Source organism: Oryctolagus cuniculus, chromosome 6 (genome assembly GCF_964237555.1).
Source record: "Oryctolagus cuniculus chromosome 6, mOryCun1.1, whole genome shotgun sequence".
Classification (NCBI taxonomy): Eukaryota; Metazoa; Chordata; class Mammalia; order Lagomorpha; family Leporidae; genus Oryctolagus; species Oryctolagus cuniculus.
Window position 1 is genome coordinate 67623424 of NC_091437.1, and position 13937 is coordinate 67637360.

At 48.5% G+C, this 13937-nt stretch overlaps 1 protein-coding gene across 1 annotated transcript in view; it reads left to right on the plus strand.

The window, feature by feature from the left end:
• The window catches only part of MRNIP (MRN complex interacting protein), a 20304-nt gene continuing 6367 nt past the window's right edge, over positions 1-13937 (plus strand). The window contains exons 1-3 of the mRNA XM_008274980.4: positions 1-156; positions 4599-4658; positions 10209-10297. Coding sequence (XP_008273202.2) covers positions 91-156; positions 4599-4658; positions 10209-10297 — 215 coding nt within the window. The 5' untranslated portion in view covers positions 1-90. The remainder of the gene's footprint in view (positions 157-4598; positions 4659-10208; positions 10298-13937) is intronic.

Consider the following 13937-nt stretch of genomic DNA (forward strand, 5'->3'; position numbering starts at 1 on the left):
CGGGGCGCACGCGCGTGCGAGGCGGGGCCGGGGCCGGAAGAGGGCGCAGGAGCAAGCGGCGGAGCGCGGTTCTCGGAGGCCGGGTTCCGAATGGCGGCTCCTCAGCGGTTTCGAGTCCTGAGGTGCTGCAGCTGCCGCCTTTTCCAAGTGCACCAGGTGGGGTGGGCGCCGGCCTCCCCCTCCCCCCGCGCGGGGACGGTGGATGGGGTGTGGCGGTAGCTGGGGCCCGAGGAAGGGGCCGTGTCTGCCCAGGGCCAGATTTTACAGGTGTCGCTTCCCGCTAACGTCGTCCAGGGCTTTGTGCTTCAGGTGTTTGCTTGGTGGTTGTAGAAACCACGAGGTGCTGGCGTCTACAAGGGGCGGGCTCTGGTGAATGCTAGCAGGTGGCCGGGGAACCCAGGCCGAGGGCGGCACCCTCGTGGGCTCTGGGTTTAAACCGCAGAGACGCGACCGCTCTTCAATCTTGGCGCGCTCCTGGCCGCCGCCTGGGCGCCCCTCGCGGCCTCCCGGGGCTCTGCATCGACCTCCGTCCGCGAGCCGGGGGCTGTCGCTCAGCCCCTTCTCGGCGGCCTGCTGGGTGGCCCCTCTGCTGGACTTCGCTTCCTGGTTATGTGCTGATCTCTCTTTCCCCAAGATGCCGGCTTCTAGAAATAAACTCTCCTCTTAAAAAAAAAAAAAAGTGGGCTGTTGAGTAGGCATCTGTAAGAGTTCAACGCAAGCTGTTTTAGGTAAGGGCTGTTTTAGGGGCTCAAAGTTTTTAATTGCCCTTTTCCAGGTGTGTTTTAGGAGTTGAGACTTCGTGGAAGTCACTTGCGTTTTTAATTTGTTACACGTCTGTGATGTAGCGAGGCACTCGTGGGCATTTTCAGCTCTGTGGAAGGTGATTTGCGAGCAGAGGAAAGGAACGCAGCTGACTGCAGAGCGGCTGTGCGGTGGGCACCACCCCTGCATCCAGGATCGCTCCCATCCCGAGAGAAGGGCGAGGCGGCGCGGTCTCAGCAGCTGCTCAGTGGCGGAGGCAGACTGCGCCGCTCTGAAGATCTTGTGACACCGTACTGTCCCCAGTGAACTGCTCACCAGTGATGGTGTGCCTTTGCGGGTTTTCTGTAGACTTTATTTATTGAAAGGCAGAGAGGGAGAGATGTGAAAGAAGCCCCTGGCTCCCGGCCTCTGCTAGGCAGAGGGATGGGGAGGGAGGGGAGACAGAGATCTGTCTGCTGCTTCACTCCTCAGAGAGCCGCAGCAGCAGGGCCTTGGCCTGGTGGAAACCAGGAGCTTCCTCCAGGTCTTATTTAACTAGTTATTTTCTTACATACAAGCTGTATTAATTTTTGTAGATTATATTAACTTTGTTCCTGTCCACTACTAGTTTTCTTAACTGTTTTCAGTAATTTCTCATTTCATTCTTTGATTTTCAGATTAAAAATATCATCTAGTGATAACTATAAATAATGATTAATGTTTATCTGTAAATAATAATTTTCATGCCTTAGTATGTTCTCTTTTTTAAAAAACAATTTATTTGTTTATCTGAGTTACAGAGAGGTAGAGGTAGAGAGAGAATCTTCCATCCACTGCTTCACTCCACAACTGGCCAAAATGGCCGGCACTGGGCCCTGAGACCAGGAGCCGGGAACTTCTGGGTCTCCCATGCAGGTGCAGGGGCCCAAGGAGTTGAGCCATCTTCTACTGCTTTCCCAGGCCTTAGCAGAGAGCTGGATCAGAAGAGGAACAGCCGGGACTAGAACTGGTGTCCATATAGGATGCCAGCACTGCAAGCAGCAGTTTTACTGGCTATGGCACAGCGCCAGCCCCTAGAAACAGTGGTAAATAATACTGGGATCCTCATCATGTTACTGGCTGTCATGGGAATACCAGTAGTGACTCTAGCTTTTCATGCTGGGTTTCAGATATTTTATATTCAGTGAGAACCCATCTGGTCAGGCTTATCAAGAATCAAAGGTAAATGTTACAGGATTTTTTTTTTTTTTTGAGAACCACAAGTGGTAGAGGTCTAAATTGATTTAGTTTTATATGAATAACCAGTTTTCCCAGCACCACTTATTGAATACTCTGTTCTCTCTCTCTCTTTTTTTTTTTTTTTTTTTTTTTTTTTTTTTTTTTTTTGACAGGCAGAGTTAGACAGTGAAAGAGAGAAACAGAGAGAAAGGTCTTCCTTCCATTGCTTCACCCCCCAAATGGCCGTCACAGCCAGTGTGCTGTGCCATTCCAAAGCCAGGATCCAGGTGCTTCCTCCTGGTTTCCCATGCAGGTGCAGGGGCCCAAGCACTTGGGCCATCCTCCACTGCCCTCCTGGGCCACAGCAGAGAGCTGGACTGGGAGAGGAGCAACGGGACAGAACCGGCACCCCAACCGGGACTAGAACCCTGGGTGCTGGCGCTGCAGGCGGAGGATTAGCCTAGTGAGCCGCAGCGCCGGCCTCATTTTTTTTTTTTTTTTTTTTTAAGATTTATTTTGCAAGTCAGTTACATAGAGAGAGGGAGAGAAAATAGATATGCTCTATCCACTGGTTTGCTCCCCAGATGTTGTAACAGCCAGCACTGGGCCAGGCGAAAGCCAGTGTCTCCCAGGGGGGTGGCAGGGACCCAGACACTTGGACCATCTTTTGCTGCTTTTTCCCAGGCCATTAGCAGGGAGCTGGATCAGAAGTGGAGCGGCCGGAACACAAACTGGCGCCCATGTTACAGTCACAGAGGGGAAGGCAATGGCCAGAGCAAGTCTTGTGGGTTCTTTTCCTCAGCTTAGTATAGAAATAAAAAGCCAGGAAACAATTTGCAAAGAAGCAGAAACTTTTATTCGATTGACAAGCAACAGAGAAAGAGTCTGGTCTGAGAGGAGACCAGGCAGAGTACCCAAGTGGGACACTGGCTTTGAGGAAGAGTCCCAGCTTTTTAGGGTGTTACTGTCTGTTCATTGGGTCATCCTATTGGGGGTGCCCACTGTACAGGGGGTTTCACATATGTATGTTGATTGGCTTGGGGCTCATGGAGATAATGGGGGTCTCCTGGAGACTGTGTATCTCCTTAGGGGCTCAGCCCCCTCATCTGCTAGCTCTGGCTGAAAGACTGAAACTAACCTGAAGGGATGGTTTAAAACCGCAGAGTAACACAAGATAGCCAGGGTCTCCTGGAGCCAGTCCAACTCTCCCCAGGGGCTTAGCCCTTCCCCTACCAGCTCTGGGTGAAAGACTGCACCCACCCTAAAGGTGGTGATTTAAAGCTGCAAGGTCACACCTGCAGCACAAGAAGCTGTCAGTGGGGGAGGTGCCAGTTGGTCTGGAGACAGGCTTTCCAGTCATAGCTGACAACTTGCTTGTGAAGAACATTCTACCTACGTCTGAAGGAGCCCACAGACTCCCAGCCCCACTGGCCAGCCTCAACCCATGTGGGATGTCAGCATTCCAAGTGGCAGCTTAACCTGCCACACCACACCTCTGCCCTCGTTGTTTTAATTGCCACCTTTCTAGTATGCTAAATTTCCATATATATGATGCCACTTGAGAAAATTCAGGGACAGGTGTTATGACACAGTGGGTTAAGCCACTGTTTGGGATACTTGCCTTCCATATTAGAGTGTCAGCTTGAGTCCTAGCCTCTCTGCTTCCAATCTAGCTCTCTGCAAATGCACCTGAGAAACAGCAGATGATGGCCCAAGTACTTGAGTCCCTGCCATCCGCATGGAATTGTTGGCTCCTGGCTCTGGCCTAGCCCAGCCCAGCTGTTGTGGTAATTTGAGAGGTAAACCAAGCAGATGGAAAATCTGTCTGTCCCTCTCTCTGTCACTTTGCCTTTCAAACAAAGAAAATTTTTAGACAAATGAAGTTAAAAATAAGTTTATTTTGGTGAAAAAATAATTTTGAAATCGTATCTACAAGGGGTCTTCAAAGAGTTCATAGAAAATGCATATTATGAAAGAGTAGGCATGGAATTCAAATTTTGTCCCAAAATAGACTTTATCTTTTAATTCAATTTGTCCATGAACTTTTTTGAAGTACCCTCATGTATGTTGGTTTGCTTCTGGATTCTACTTCCCATTGATCTTGCAGAATTTTTGCTGATCCACTTCCACCTTGTTTTAAATAATTAATCTGTGGGGCCAGCATTGTGGCACAGTAGGCTCAGCTGCCACTTGGGGTGCCAGCATCCCGTAACAGGGCCAGCTTGAGTCCTGGCTGCTCTTCTTCGGATCCCTGCTAATGTTCCTGGGAAGGCACTGGATAATGGCCCAAGTACCCGAATGGAGCTCTGACATCCTGACTTTGGCCTGGCCCAATCCCAGCCATCTGGGGAGTGAACCAGCAGGTTGAAAAGCTCTCTCTCTCTCTGTTTCTCTCTGACTCTGCCTTTCAAATAAATAAACATTTCATTTTATTTATTTATTTATTTATTTAAGGAAAAGAGAGAGGGAGAGATAGGTCTTCCATCTACTAATTCACTCCTCAAATGGCTGCAACGGCCATGGCTGGGTCAGGCCAAAGCCAGGAGCCAGGAGCTTCATCCGGGTCTCCTAAAGTTAATCTTTTAGAAATTAAATAATAAACTCATTATATGAGTTGTGTTTCTGAAATTGCCTTGCAGCTGAAGAAGAGTCTCAAATGGACATGCAAATCATGCGGAGAGAAGCAGTCCTTTTTGCGGGTAAGTCATGAGGAGCAGAGGCTGGTGGCGTCCCAGCATTCCACGCCTGGGATTGCTTTCTGTCACATGAAGTTCAGCAGACTGAGTGCTCTGTGAAATGGACAGAGCAGTGCCTGGTGAGACAGTGTTGCCTTTGTTTTCTTTATTCAGCAAGAATGTGTTGGGTGCCTTCTGTGTGCCAGGCACCTAGAAACAGTGGGCACCAAGACGCTTAATGTTCTTGCGTTCATATAGAAGGGGAAGAGAGGGTAACACACGAGCACACAGGCACACGCACGCATGTAACCTAAAGCTAGGCCGAGCACGGTGGAAGGAAAGTACAGGGGCCTGCAAGAAGATAACAAGGGAGTCAGAGCGAGCAGGATGGAGGGGAGAGTGGGCTCAGGGGGCCACGGTGGTCAGGGAGCCTGGGCTGCCTGCTCTCCTTCAGTTGCTTTTCCCCGACCTTGCGCACAGTTTTCAAGTCTGCACGTGTTGACCTCAACTGCGTCTTGTCTTTTGCTCCATGGAATCACAATTCCCACTCAGTTTGCCAGCTCCAGCCCAGTGCTGCCTCTCCCACCTCATCTCTCGTCCTTGTTCTGCTTCTTTCTGACCTGAAACAGTCCAGCTTCTCTCCTCAGGGCCTCTGTGCCCAATGTCATTATGCTGATCAGGGGTTAAGTGTCAATGTCTTCTGGTGAGTACTGTCCTTTGCAGACTGTGGGTTGCAAGAGGCTTTGCCTACATTATTCACTGTGTGCCCCTAGCACTTAGCACAGTGCCCGGCACATCGCCAGTGCCCCATAAATACTTGTTAGGCAAGTCACTAGTTTCAGATTGATGGGCATTTATGTCCCTAGGACAGAAATCCTAGAAATGAAATTGTTGCTTTAGAGGATATCTTTTGATCAGGGTTCTATTCATTGCAAATAATAGACACAAACATTTCAAAATAGCTTTAGCAAAGATGTTTTTCAAATGTGCTGTCCATAATGGGGTGCCTTAGGGAAGGCCCAAGGGCACAACTTCATCCCTGAACCCTTGAAAGAAAAGCTGCCAACAGCCAGGCATCATCTTCTCCTCCTTCTCCTCCCCCTTTTTCTCCCTGTGTTTGCCTCCTCCTTCCCTTTCCCCACTACCTCCCTTCCTGTTTGTTCCCAGATGGTTCACAGTAACATCCTCCAGAGAACGCAGACTCATTCTGAGCCAGCTGGAGTAGCTGACTCCCAATTACAGATTCCTGGGAGAAGCCATCCCCTGGGCCCTGGTTCACTCAGATGTCCATCTCTGGTCCAACCAACTGGGGAGGGTGCCAGGGGTGGGGGCTGGCTCCTCAGCTAGGCAGACACCCCACAGTGGCTGCAGCTTGTCCGAGGTGTCACTGCATTTCTCAGCTCTTCACGAGGAAGACTTCATCTCAGGGCCTCCAGGCCTGTGCAGTGGTCACAGCAGCAGTCACACACCTGAACTGTCCTGGGAGGACGTTGACGTGTGGTCACTGGGATCCCGGCTTCTGTCTTCTGCAGCTGCCGCCAGCAACTAGAAGTGGCGGGAGCATGGGGGAGCTACCCAGGTAGGGTGGGACCTGCAAGTGGCTGACATGGGAAAGAGCCTGGGCTCCTGGCCATTCCTGGCCCCAGGGCACCCTGGGGAGTGAAGTCTTCATTCTGTGCCAGAGAGGGGAGGCTGTGAGTATGTGGCAGAGCATCCCCTGGTGGTCATGCAGCTCTTTCAACTCTGCCATTCCTTGTCTGAAGTTGCTGCAAGCAGGATTGCTCTCCCCACCAGCCGCCGCAGTTGTTCTGTCGACGTCAGCGATGATCTCCATGTTGCTAAAGGCCAGCGGGTAGTTCTCAGTCCTCACGTGACTTCACGTCCTGGCAGCCCCTTGCAACATGCTCTGCTGCTCTGCTTCCTGCCCTGCCAGTTGCTGTTCCCTTCCTCCCTGTCTAGTCACTGGAGTGCTCTGAATGTAACCTCTTAACCTCTCAAAGTGACCCAAGGTAAGATCATCTGACAACTCAGCTGCATGCAGGACACCCCGACCCAGTCGCTGCAGGATACGTAATTGGCGTCTCACGTGTCACATGATGTCTGATGGTGCCCACAGCCATCGCGTCCCTTCAGTGCTGAGTCCTTCTTTCTGGAGGGTTTGGATTAAAAACATCAAAGACACTCTTAGCTCTATATTTATACTCTTCATACAAAATATTCAGGGCTGTGGCGTAGTGGGTAAAGCTGCTGCCTGTAGTACCAGCATCCCATATGAGCGCTGGTTCAAGTCCTGGCTGCTCCACTTCTGATCCAGCTCTCTTGCTATGGCCTGGGAAAGCAGGCCCTTGCATCTTGGGCCCTTGCATCCGTGTGGGAGACCCAGAAGAAGCTCCTGGCTTTGGATTGGTGCAACTCCAGCCATTGCTGCTGATTGGGGAGTGAATCAGCGGGTGGAAGACCTCTTTCTCTCTCTATCTGCCTCTCCTTCTCTCTGTGTGTAACTCTGAATTTCAAATCTTTAAAAAAATTTCAATCCCCATAGTCTAGTCCAACGGCAGTTTTTGTTGGCTTCTTCCTGTAGCCCTGGTCCTCACCTCGGTGAGTGTAGTAGCTTCCTAACTGCCCTGCCTCTGTCCTGCACCCTCTCTCAACACCACAGCCAGAGGGATCCTCTACTCAGAGCCTTCCAGGTTGGAACAAAATCCATAATCCTATATATAGGACCAGCTGTGTTAAGTTTTTGGGGAGCCTAAAATGTGGAGCCCCTTGTTCAGAAAGCAGGAAAAAGTGCTGTTAAAGAGACTAAAATACAAGGCCTTTTTCTTTTTCAATCTCTCTTTTTATGGAAGGCAGAGAGAGAAACAGAGATCGCCTATCAGCTGATTTATTCTCTAAATGCCTGCAACAGCTGGGGCTGGGCCAAGTTGAAACCAGGACCAGGATCTCAGTCTGGGTTTCCCACACGGTTGACAAGGACCCGATTACTTGAGCGTCACCTGCTGTTCACTAGCAGGAAGCTGACCCTGGGAGCAGAGCTCAGGCCTGGACCCAGACACTGTGGTATGGGATGCGGACATCGAAAGTGGGGTCTGAACTGCTGTGCCACATGTCTAGCCCTGTGGCCTCTCTAGATTTTTCGTAGTTTTTATTTAATATCTTCCTATTTAAAGAAAGCTGACATTCTAATTTATTAGCATGATTTTACTGTTCCTCTATTTTAAATAGTTATAAATCAATTTTAAAACCAATTTATAAAACCAATTTTAAATAGTTGTAAGTCACTCAGTACACTGGTGGAGCCATCGGAATGGCATAGTGTGAGCTGCAGCTCTTGTGTGCTGGTGTGATTCACTAACCAGAGCCGTGGGAGTGCTCACAGTTTAATTCTGCCGCTTTTACTGCATTTCTTGGTGTGTACACCTTCTACCTGCACTCTGCTTCTGGCTTACTGGGAAGGAAGGAAGGAAAGGAAAAGGCGCTATGGGTGGCCCCATCTTTCCCTTGCCTTCTGCCGCACCCTTTTCAGCCTAGCAGATTGACTAAGGCAGAGAAGTAACACAAGCAAAAAAGGATATGGCAGTGCATTGAGGGTTTATGATCCCTAGAGCCTCACTGCCACCATTCTGCCTTTGCAAGAAGCTCTGGTTCCAGGGGAAGAGTCTGGCCTCTCCAGCTGTCAGTACCCTTCCCCTACCCCAGCTCTGAGTCTCGATGAACTCCCATACAGTGAGTCCACAGGAGTTACGTGTCCATGGGACATGGAGAATTCGCCTGCAGGTGGCCACACACACGCTCTGTTGTCTACTGGACTTCATTTATAGAGCACACACTCAAGATCAAATCACTGTCTCACATATTTCAGCAGCTGGGCGGTTAGCATAGTAGTTAAGGTGGCATGTTGTGATAGTGCCTGGCTTTGATTCCCAGCTCTGGCTCCTGACTCCAGCCTCCTTCTAATGCAGACCCTGGGAAGCAACAGTGATGGCTCAAGTAATTGGTTCCTGCCACACACACGGTAGGCTTGGAATGAGTTCTTGTCTCCCAGCTGTTGCAGGCATTTGGGGAGTGGACCAGTCTCTCAAATAAATGGAAACTTAATTTAAAAAGAATTTCAGATTGGCAGCAGCAGAGCAGGTCCCATGCCCACAAAGGTGACATTCATGTGGAAGACCCTGCCAGCTTCCCCTCAGACCGCTCAGTTCCAGTCTCACTAGTCTCCCACATGCCAGGCTGAGGGTCTCTGCCTTCCTTTCCGTCTCATTGTTTCTGCTGGGACGGTCTTCCCCAGCTGTGCGTGTGACTCACTCGCCCATATCTCCTATTTGTGCTCAAATTTTGCCTTCTCACTGGCCCATTCCTTGCACACCCTGGAGGCCCTGTGTCGAATGGCATCCATGTTCCTAACTCTGCCTGCCCCCATTCTTTGCCTTACCCAGGAGCACCTACTGCTGTCTGATAAGCCAGACATTTTACCTAGGTGGGATCTTCAAAACGTTCATGGAGATGCATATTTTGGAAAACACTGTACATGGAATTTAAAAATTCTTTTGTACCAAAATAAACTTACCTTTTATTTTCCATTTTTCACAAACATTTTGAAGTACTCTCTCCTTTTTAAAAAAATACGTATTTATTTATTTGAAAGGCAGAGTTACAGAGAGACAGAGGCAGAAAGAGAGAGAGGTCTTCCATCTGATGCTTTGCTCTCCAAATGGCTAAAACGGCCAGAGCTGAGCTGACCTGAAGCCAGGAGCCAGGAGCTTCTTCTGGGTATCCAAAGTGGGTGCAGGGGCCCAAGGACTTGGGCCATCTTCTACTGCTTTCCCAGGCCACAGCAGAGAGCTGGATCAGAAGTGGAGCAGCCGGGACCCAAGTGGCTCCCATATGCCACAGCACCAGCCTCGGTTTTTTTGTTTGTTTTGTTTTGTTTTTAATTGCCATTCTCTTGCCAGAACATCCACTCCTTGAAGACACTGAGTTTTGTCCACTACAGTATTGCAGTGCATTTTCCATAGCTAGACCAGGGCCTGGCACATAGTAGCTGTTCAGTAAATACTAAATGAACAAGTGGCTGCCAAGAGGAACAAAGGCATCTCATTTGATGTTGTGTTCTTCTGGTTATCAATGACAGGGAGTATCCTTTAATGGGGTATCCTTTATGGTGATTTGTATAATTTCCCTGGGGACTTTTTTGTTTTGTTTTGTTTTAAGGGAAAGGTTTATTGTCAGGTGGGGGAAACCTGACAGGTAGGGGGGAGCGAGAGAGAGCACATGTACAGGAAGCAGGTGGGGACCTTTTTAATTCATGTTCATTAGCCATTTTGTGCAGAGCTTGGGGTAGAGCTCAGTACTAGTGGGGCAGTCAGAACTAAATTATCAGTCTGGAGCTAGTTCATTTGTCGGCCACCCTAGACATAGCTGTTGGTCCTAACGATCCGCACAGCCTGCTTCAGGCTTCTTTGGGCCTTGGAGAACACGGTGTTGTCCTTGCTGAGACTCATCTCACATGCATCTGTTCTGCACGCCCGGCCAGCGCTTTTTAAACTCAACAGTGTTGTTTCTTTTGCTTCGCAGGCTTACGGTGAGGGCTCCGGGGCTGACTGCAGACGCCATGTCCAGAAATTAAACCTGCTGCAGGGACAGGTTTCAGAGATGTCACTCAGGTAGAGTTTTGAGAGGAGCGCAATTATCTTGCTCTTCCTGATAACTGGATAGTGGGTGTGTGCTTTGTCTGTAAACTCACACAGTGGAGAAAACCCATAGGTTTCCATGTCTTGCAATAAGAGGGTACTTCACAAAGTTTGGGGGAAATATGCATTATCTTTAATGACATTATTCTCCTGTGAATTTTTCGTCATACTCTTATACAGTGGCTTAAATACCTTGAGCAATTCTCTCAGTAAAAATAACTAGACCACCGGCGCCGCAGCTCAATAGGCTAATCCTCTGCCTTGCAGCACTGGCACACCGAGTTCTAGTCCCGGTCGGGGCACTGGATTCTGTCCCGGTTGCCCCTCTTCCAGGCCAGCTCTCTGCTATGGCCCAGGAGTGCAGTGGAGGATGGCCCAAGTCCTTGGGCCCTGCACCCGCATGGGAGACCAGGAGAAGCACCTGGCTCCTGGCTTTGGATAAGTGTGGTGCACTGGATGCAGCGCACTGGCCACGGCAGCCATTGGAGGGTGAACCAATGGCAAAGGAAGGCCTTTCTCTCTCTCTCTCTCACTGTCCACTCTGCCTGTCAAAAAAAATAAATAAATAAAATAAAAATAACTAGACCAGGGGACTGCAGTATTTTAACTGCACTGATGAGCTGGCAGGAGAGTAAGAGCCAGGATCCAGAAGGGAGCCCCTGAGCTGCTGTGATTGAAGGCCTCTTTTAGACAGCCAGAGGACTGCAGGAGACCAAAGACAAAGTGTAGGCCCGGTCAGCAGGAGCCCTCCATGCAGCGACTGGACTCTCAGGTACAAATACGTTCCCGCTGTGCAGCAGGGCTCCGCTGAGGAAAGAGGACTCGCTCTCCATGATTCTGGAAGCCTTCCTGGTGTTTCAGCCCTTACACACCTCCCGCTGTGTGAAAAGCCTCTAGCTGAGCATTTACATTTCAGATGCTCTGGGAAATTGAGGTATGTACAGCTCCTCTGCAGCAACACATCTTTCACCCTGGCTTCGAAGAAGTCCCACAGGTAGAATTCCAAGGAGCATAGACTCAGAGTTACAAATCATTATACACTCAAGAGAACATGTCAGAGCAGACCCAGTAACAGGTGGCTCAGAAAAGCCAGAGAGCAAGGACTGCAGCATGCGTAACATTGCATGTGTAATACACTTGACAAAAGAGGGAGTTAACAGCTGATAGAGGGACATTAAAAATAACTAAACACATTTGAAAAAGAACCAAAAACAGTTCATGGAAGATTTTTTTAGAAAGAGTTATTTGTTTGATAGAGTAACTAGAGAGACAGAGAAATCTTCCGCTTGTCCACTGGACACAATGACCAGCATTAGGCCAGAACAGAGCCAAGAGCCTGGAACTCCGTCTGGGTCTCCCACATGGGTGGCAGGGGTCTAAGTACTTGGACCATCCTCTGCTGCCTTTCCAGGCATATTAGCAGGGAACTAGATCAGAAGCAGAGCAGCTAGGGCTTGAAACAGTACTGATAGGGGATGTCAGCGTCATAAGTAGAGCTTAACTCTGCACCACATACTGGCCTCCAGTTCTTAAAGGTAGAGGGCTGGTATTGTGGTGTAGCAAGTAAAATTGCCTCCTGAGACACCCATAGGGGCACTGGTTTATGTCCTATCTGCTCCATTTCTGATCGCTGCTAATGGCCTAGGAAAAGCTGTGGAAGATAACCCAAGTGTTTTGGCCCCTGCCACCCACGTGGGAGACCCAGATGAAGCTCCTGGTTCCTGGCTTTGGCCTATCCCAGCCCTGGCTGTTGCAGCCATCTAGGGAGTAAACCATTAGATAGAAGCACTCTCGTTCTCTGTCTCTCCCACTCTGTAATTCTGACTTTCAAATAAATAAATCAATCTTAAAAAAAAAATAAAGGTAGAATCATTGAAATTAAACATGCAAGAGACAGGTTAAACATTAAATGCAGCTGAGGAGAGAATTCATTGAAATGAAAGATGAATTTGAAGAAATTATTCACAACACATCACAGGATGATTAAAAGGTAGAAGTGAAGGCACATGCAGAACACAGAAGAATTCCAGCAAGAAGGAATAAAGAAGTGGTAAAAGCTCTACTGGAAGAGTTAATAGTGTGGAGAGTTTTCCAGGATTAAAGGCTTAACATTCTTAGATTCAGGAAACAATAAATTACAAACCATATAAAGCCCCTATGTTATTTGCAAGCAGCATAATGGGGCATGTAGGAACTCTTATGAATGTAGAAAACAACTAGAACTAATATGTTGGCTTAACATGATCACAATGATACAAGATCAATATGAGAAATTATATTTATGTAAACGCAGTGAACAATTGGGAAATAATTTAAAAATTTTTCAGAATATTATCAAAAATAAAATACCTGGGGATGAATATAACAGTAAGGATGCAAGATCTATTTGGCAAAAAGAACAAAACATTGTTCAGGGAAGTTGAAGATTTAAATTAATGAAAAGGTATAACATTTTCATGGCTTGGAAAATTAAGGTATAACATTTTGGATTGTTGAGCTGTCACTTTGTCCTAAATTGAACTAGAGAGTTAATCTAGTCCCACTCAGAGTCCCAGCAAGCTTTTTTTTTTTTTTTAAGGAAATTGGCCAACTGATCCTAAAATTTATATAGACAAGCAAATGACCAAGAATGACCAAAACAATTTTGATAAAGAAGAATAATGTTGGAGGACTTCTACAACCTGACTTAAAGATTGACTGCAGTACAAGGACACAAGGCCAACATGTGAAATTATGTTTCTATAAAAATGCAGTGATCAGTTGGAAAAATTACTGGAAAAGGACTAGACATTTAGACACATCAGCAGGTGGATGGATGAACAGCTGTACATTCATCCAAGGGGTACCATGCAGCAACAGCACCTCCAGTGGCAGATCTCAGAACAGCACTGTAGGAGGCTGCTGAACAGAGCCATGTTACTCCAGAGTCAACGGCACACGCTGCACAGCGGACAGCTCACTGCAGAAGTAAATGAGGGAACTTTTGAGGGTGATCAGGATTTTTCTGTATCTTGGTTGAGGTAGCAGTTATAAAGATATAGCCTATCGGCCGGCGCCGTGGCTCAATAGGCTAATCCTCTACCTTGCGGCGCCGGCACACCGGGTTCTAGTCCCGGTCGGGGCGCCGGATTCTGTCCCGGTTGCCCCTCTTCCAGGCCAGCTCTCTGCTGTGGCCAGGGAGTGCAGTGGAGGATGGCCCAGGTGCTTGGGCCCTGCACCCCATGGGAGACCAGGAAAAGCACCTGGATCCTGGCTCCTGCCATCGGATCAGCGCGGTGCGCCGGCTGCAGCGGCGGCCATTGGAGGGTGAACCAACGGCAAAAGGAAGACCTTTCTCTCTCTGTCTCTCTCTCTCACTGTCCACTCTGCCTGTCAAAAAAAAAAAAAAAAAAAAGATATAGCCTATCAAAACTATACACTTAATGGGTACATTTCAATATATATGAATTAAACCCCAACACGTTCATTTTAAAAGTTAAATACAAATCCGTCTGTTGGCACAGCATAATGAAGTTGCAGGAGCCAGAAGACAGAGGGAAGGAATGAAAAGCAGCTGGAAAAAAGAGGGCTCATTATCTGCTTCCCAGTGGAAGCACTGGACGAGAAGGCGGGC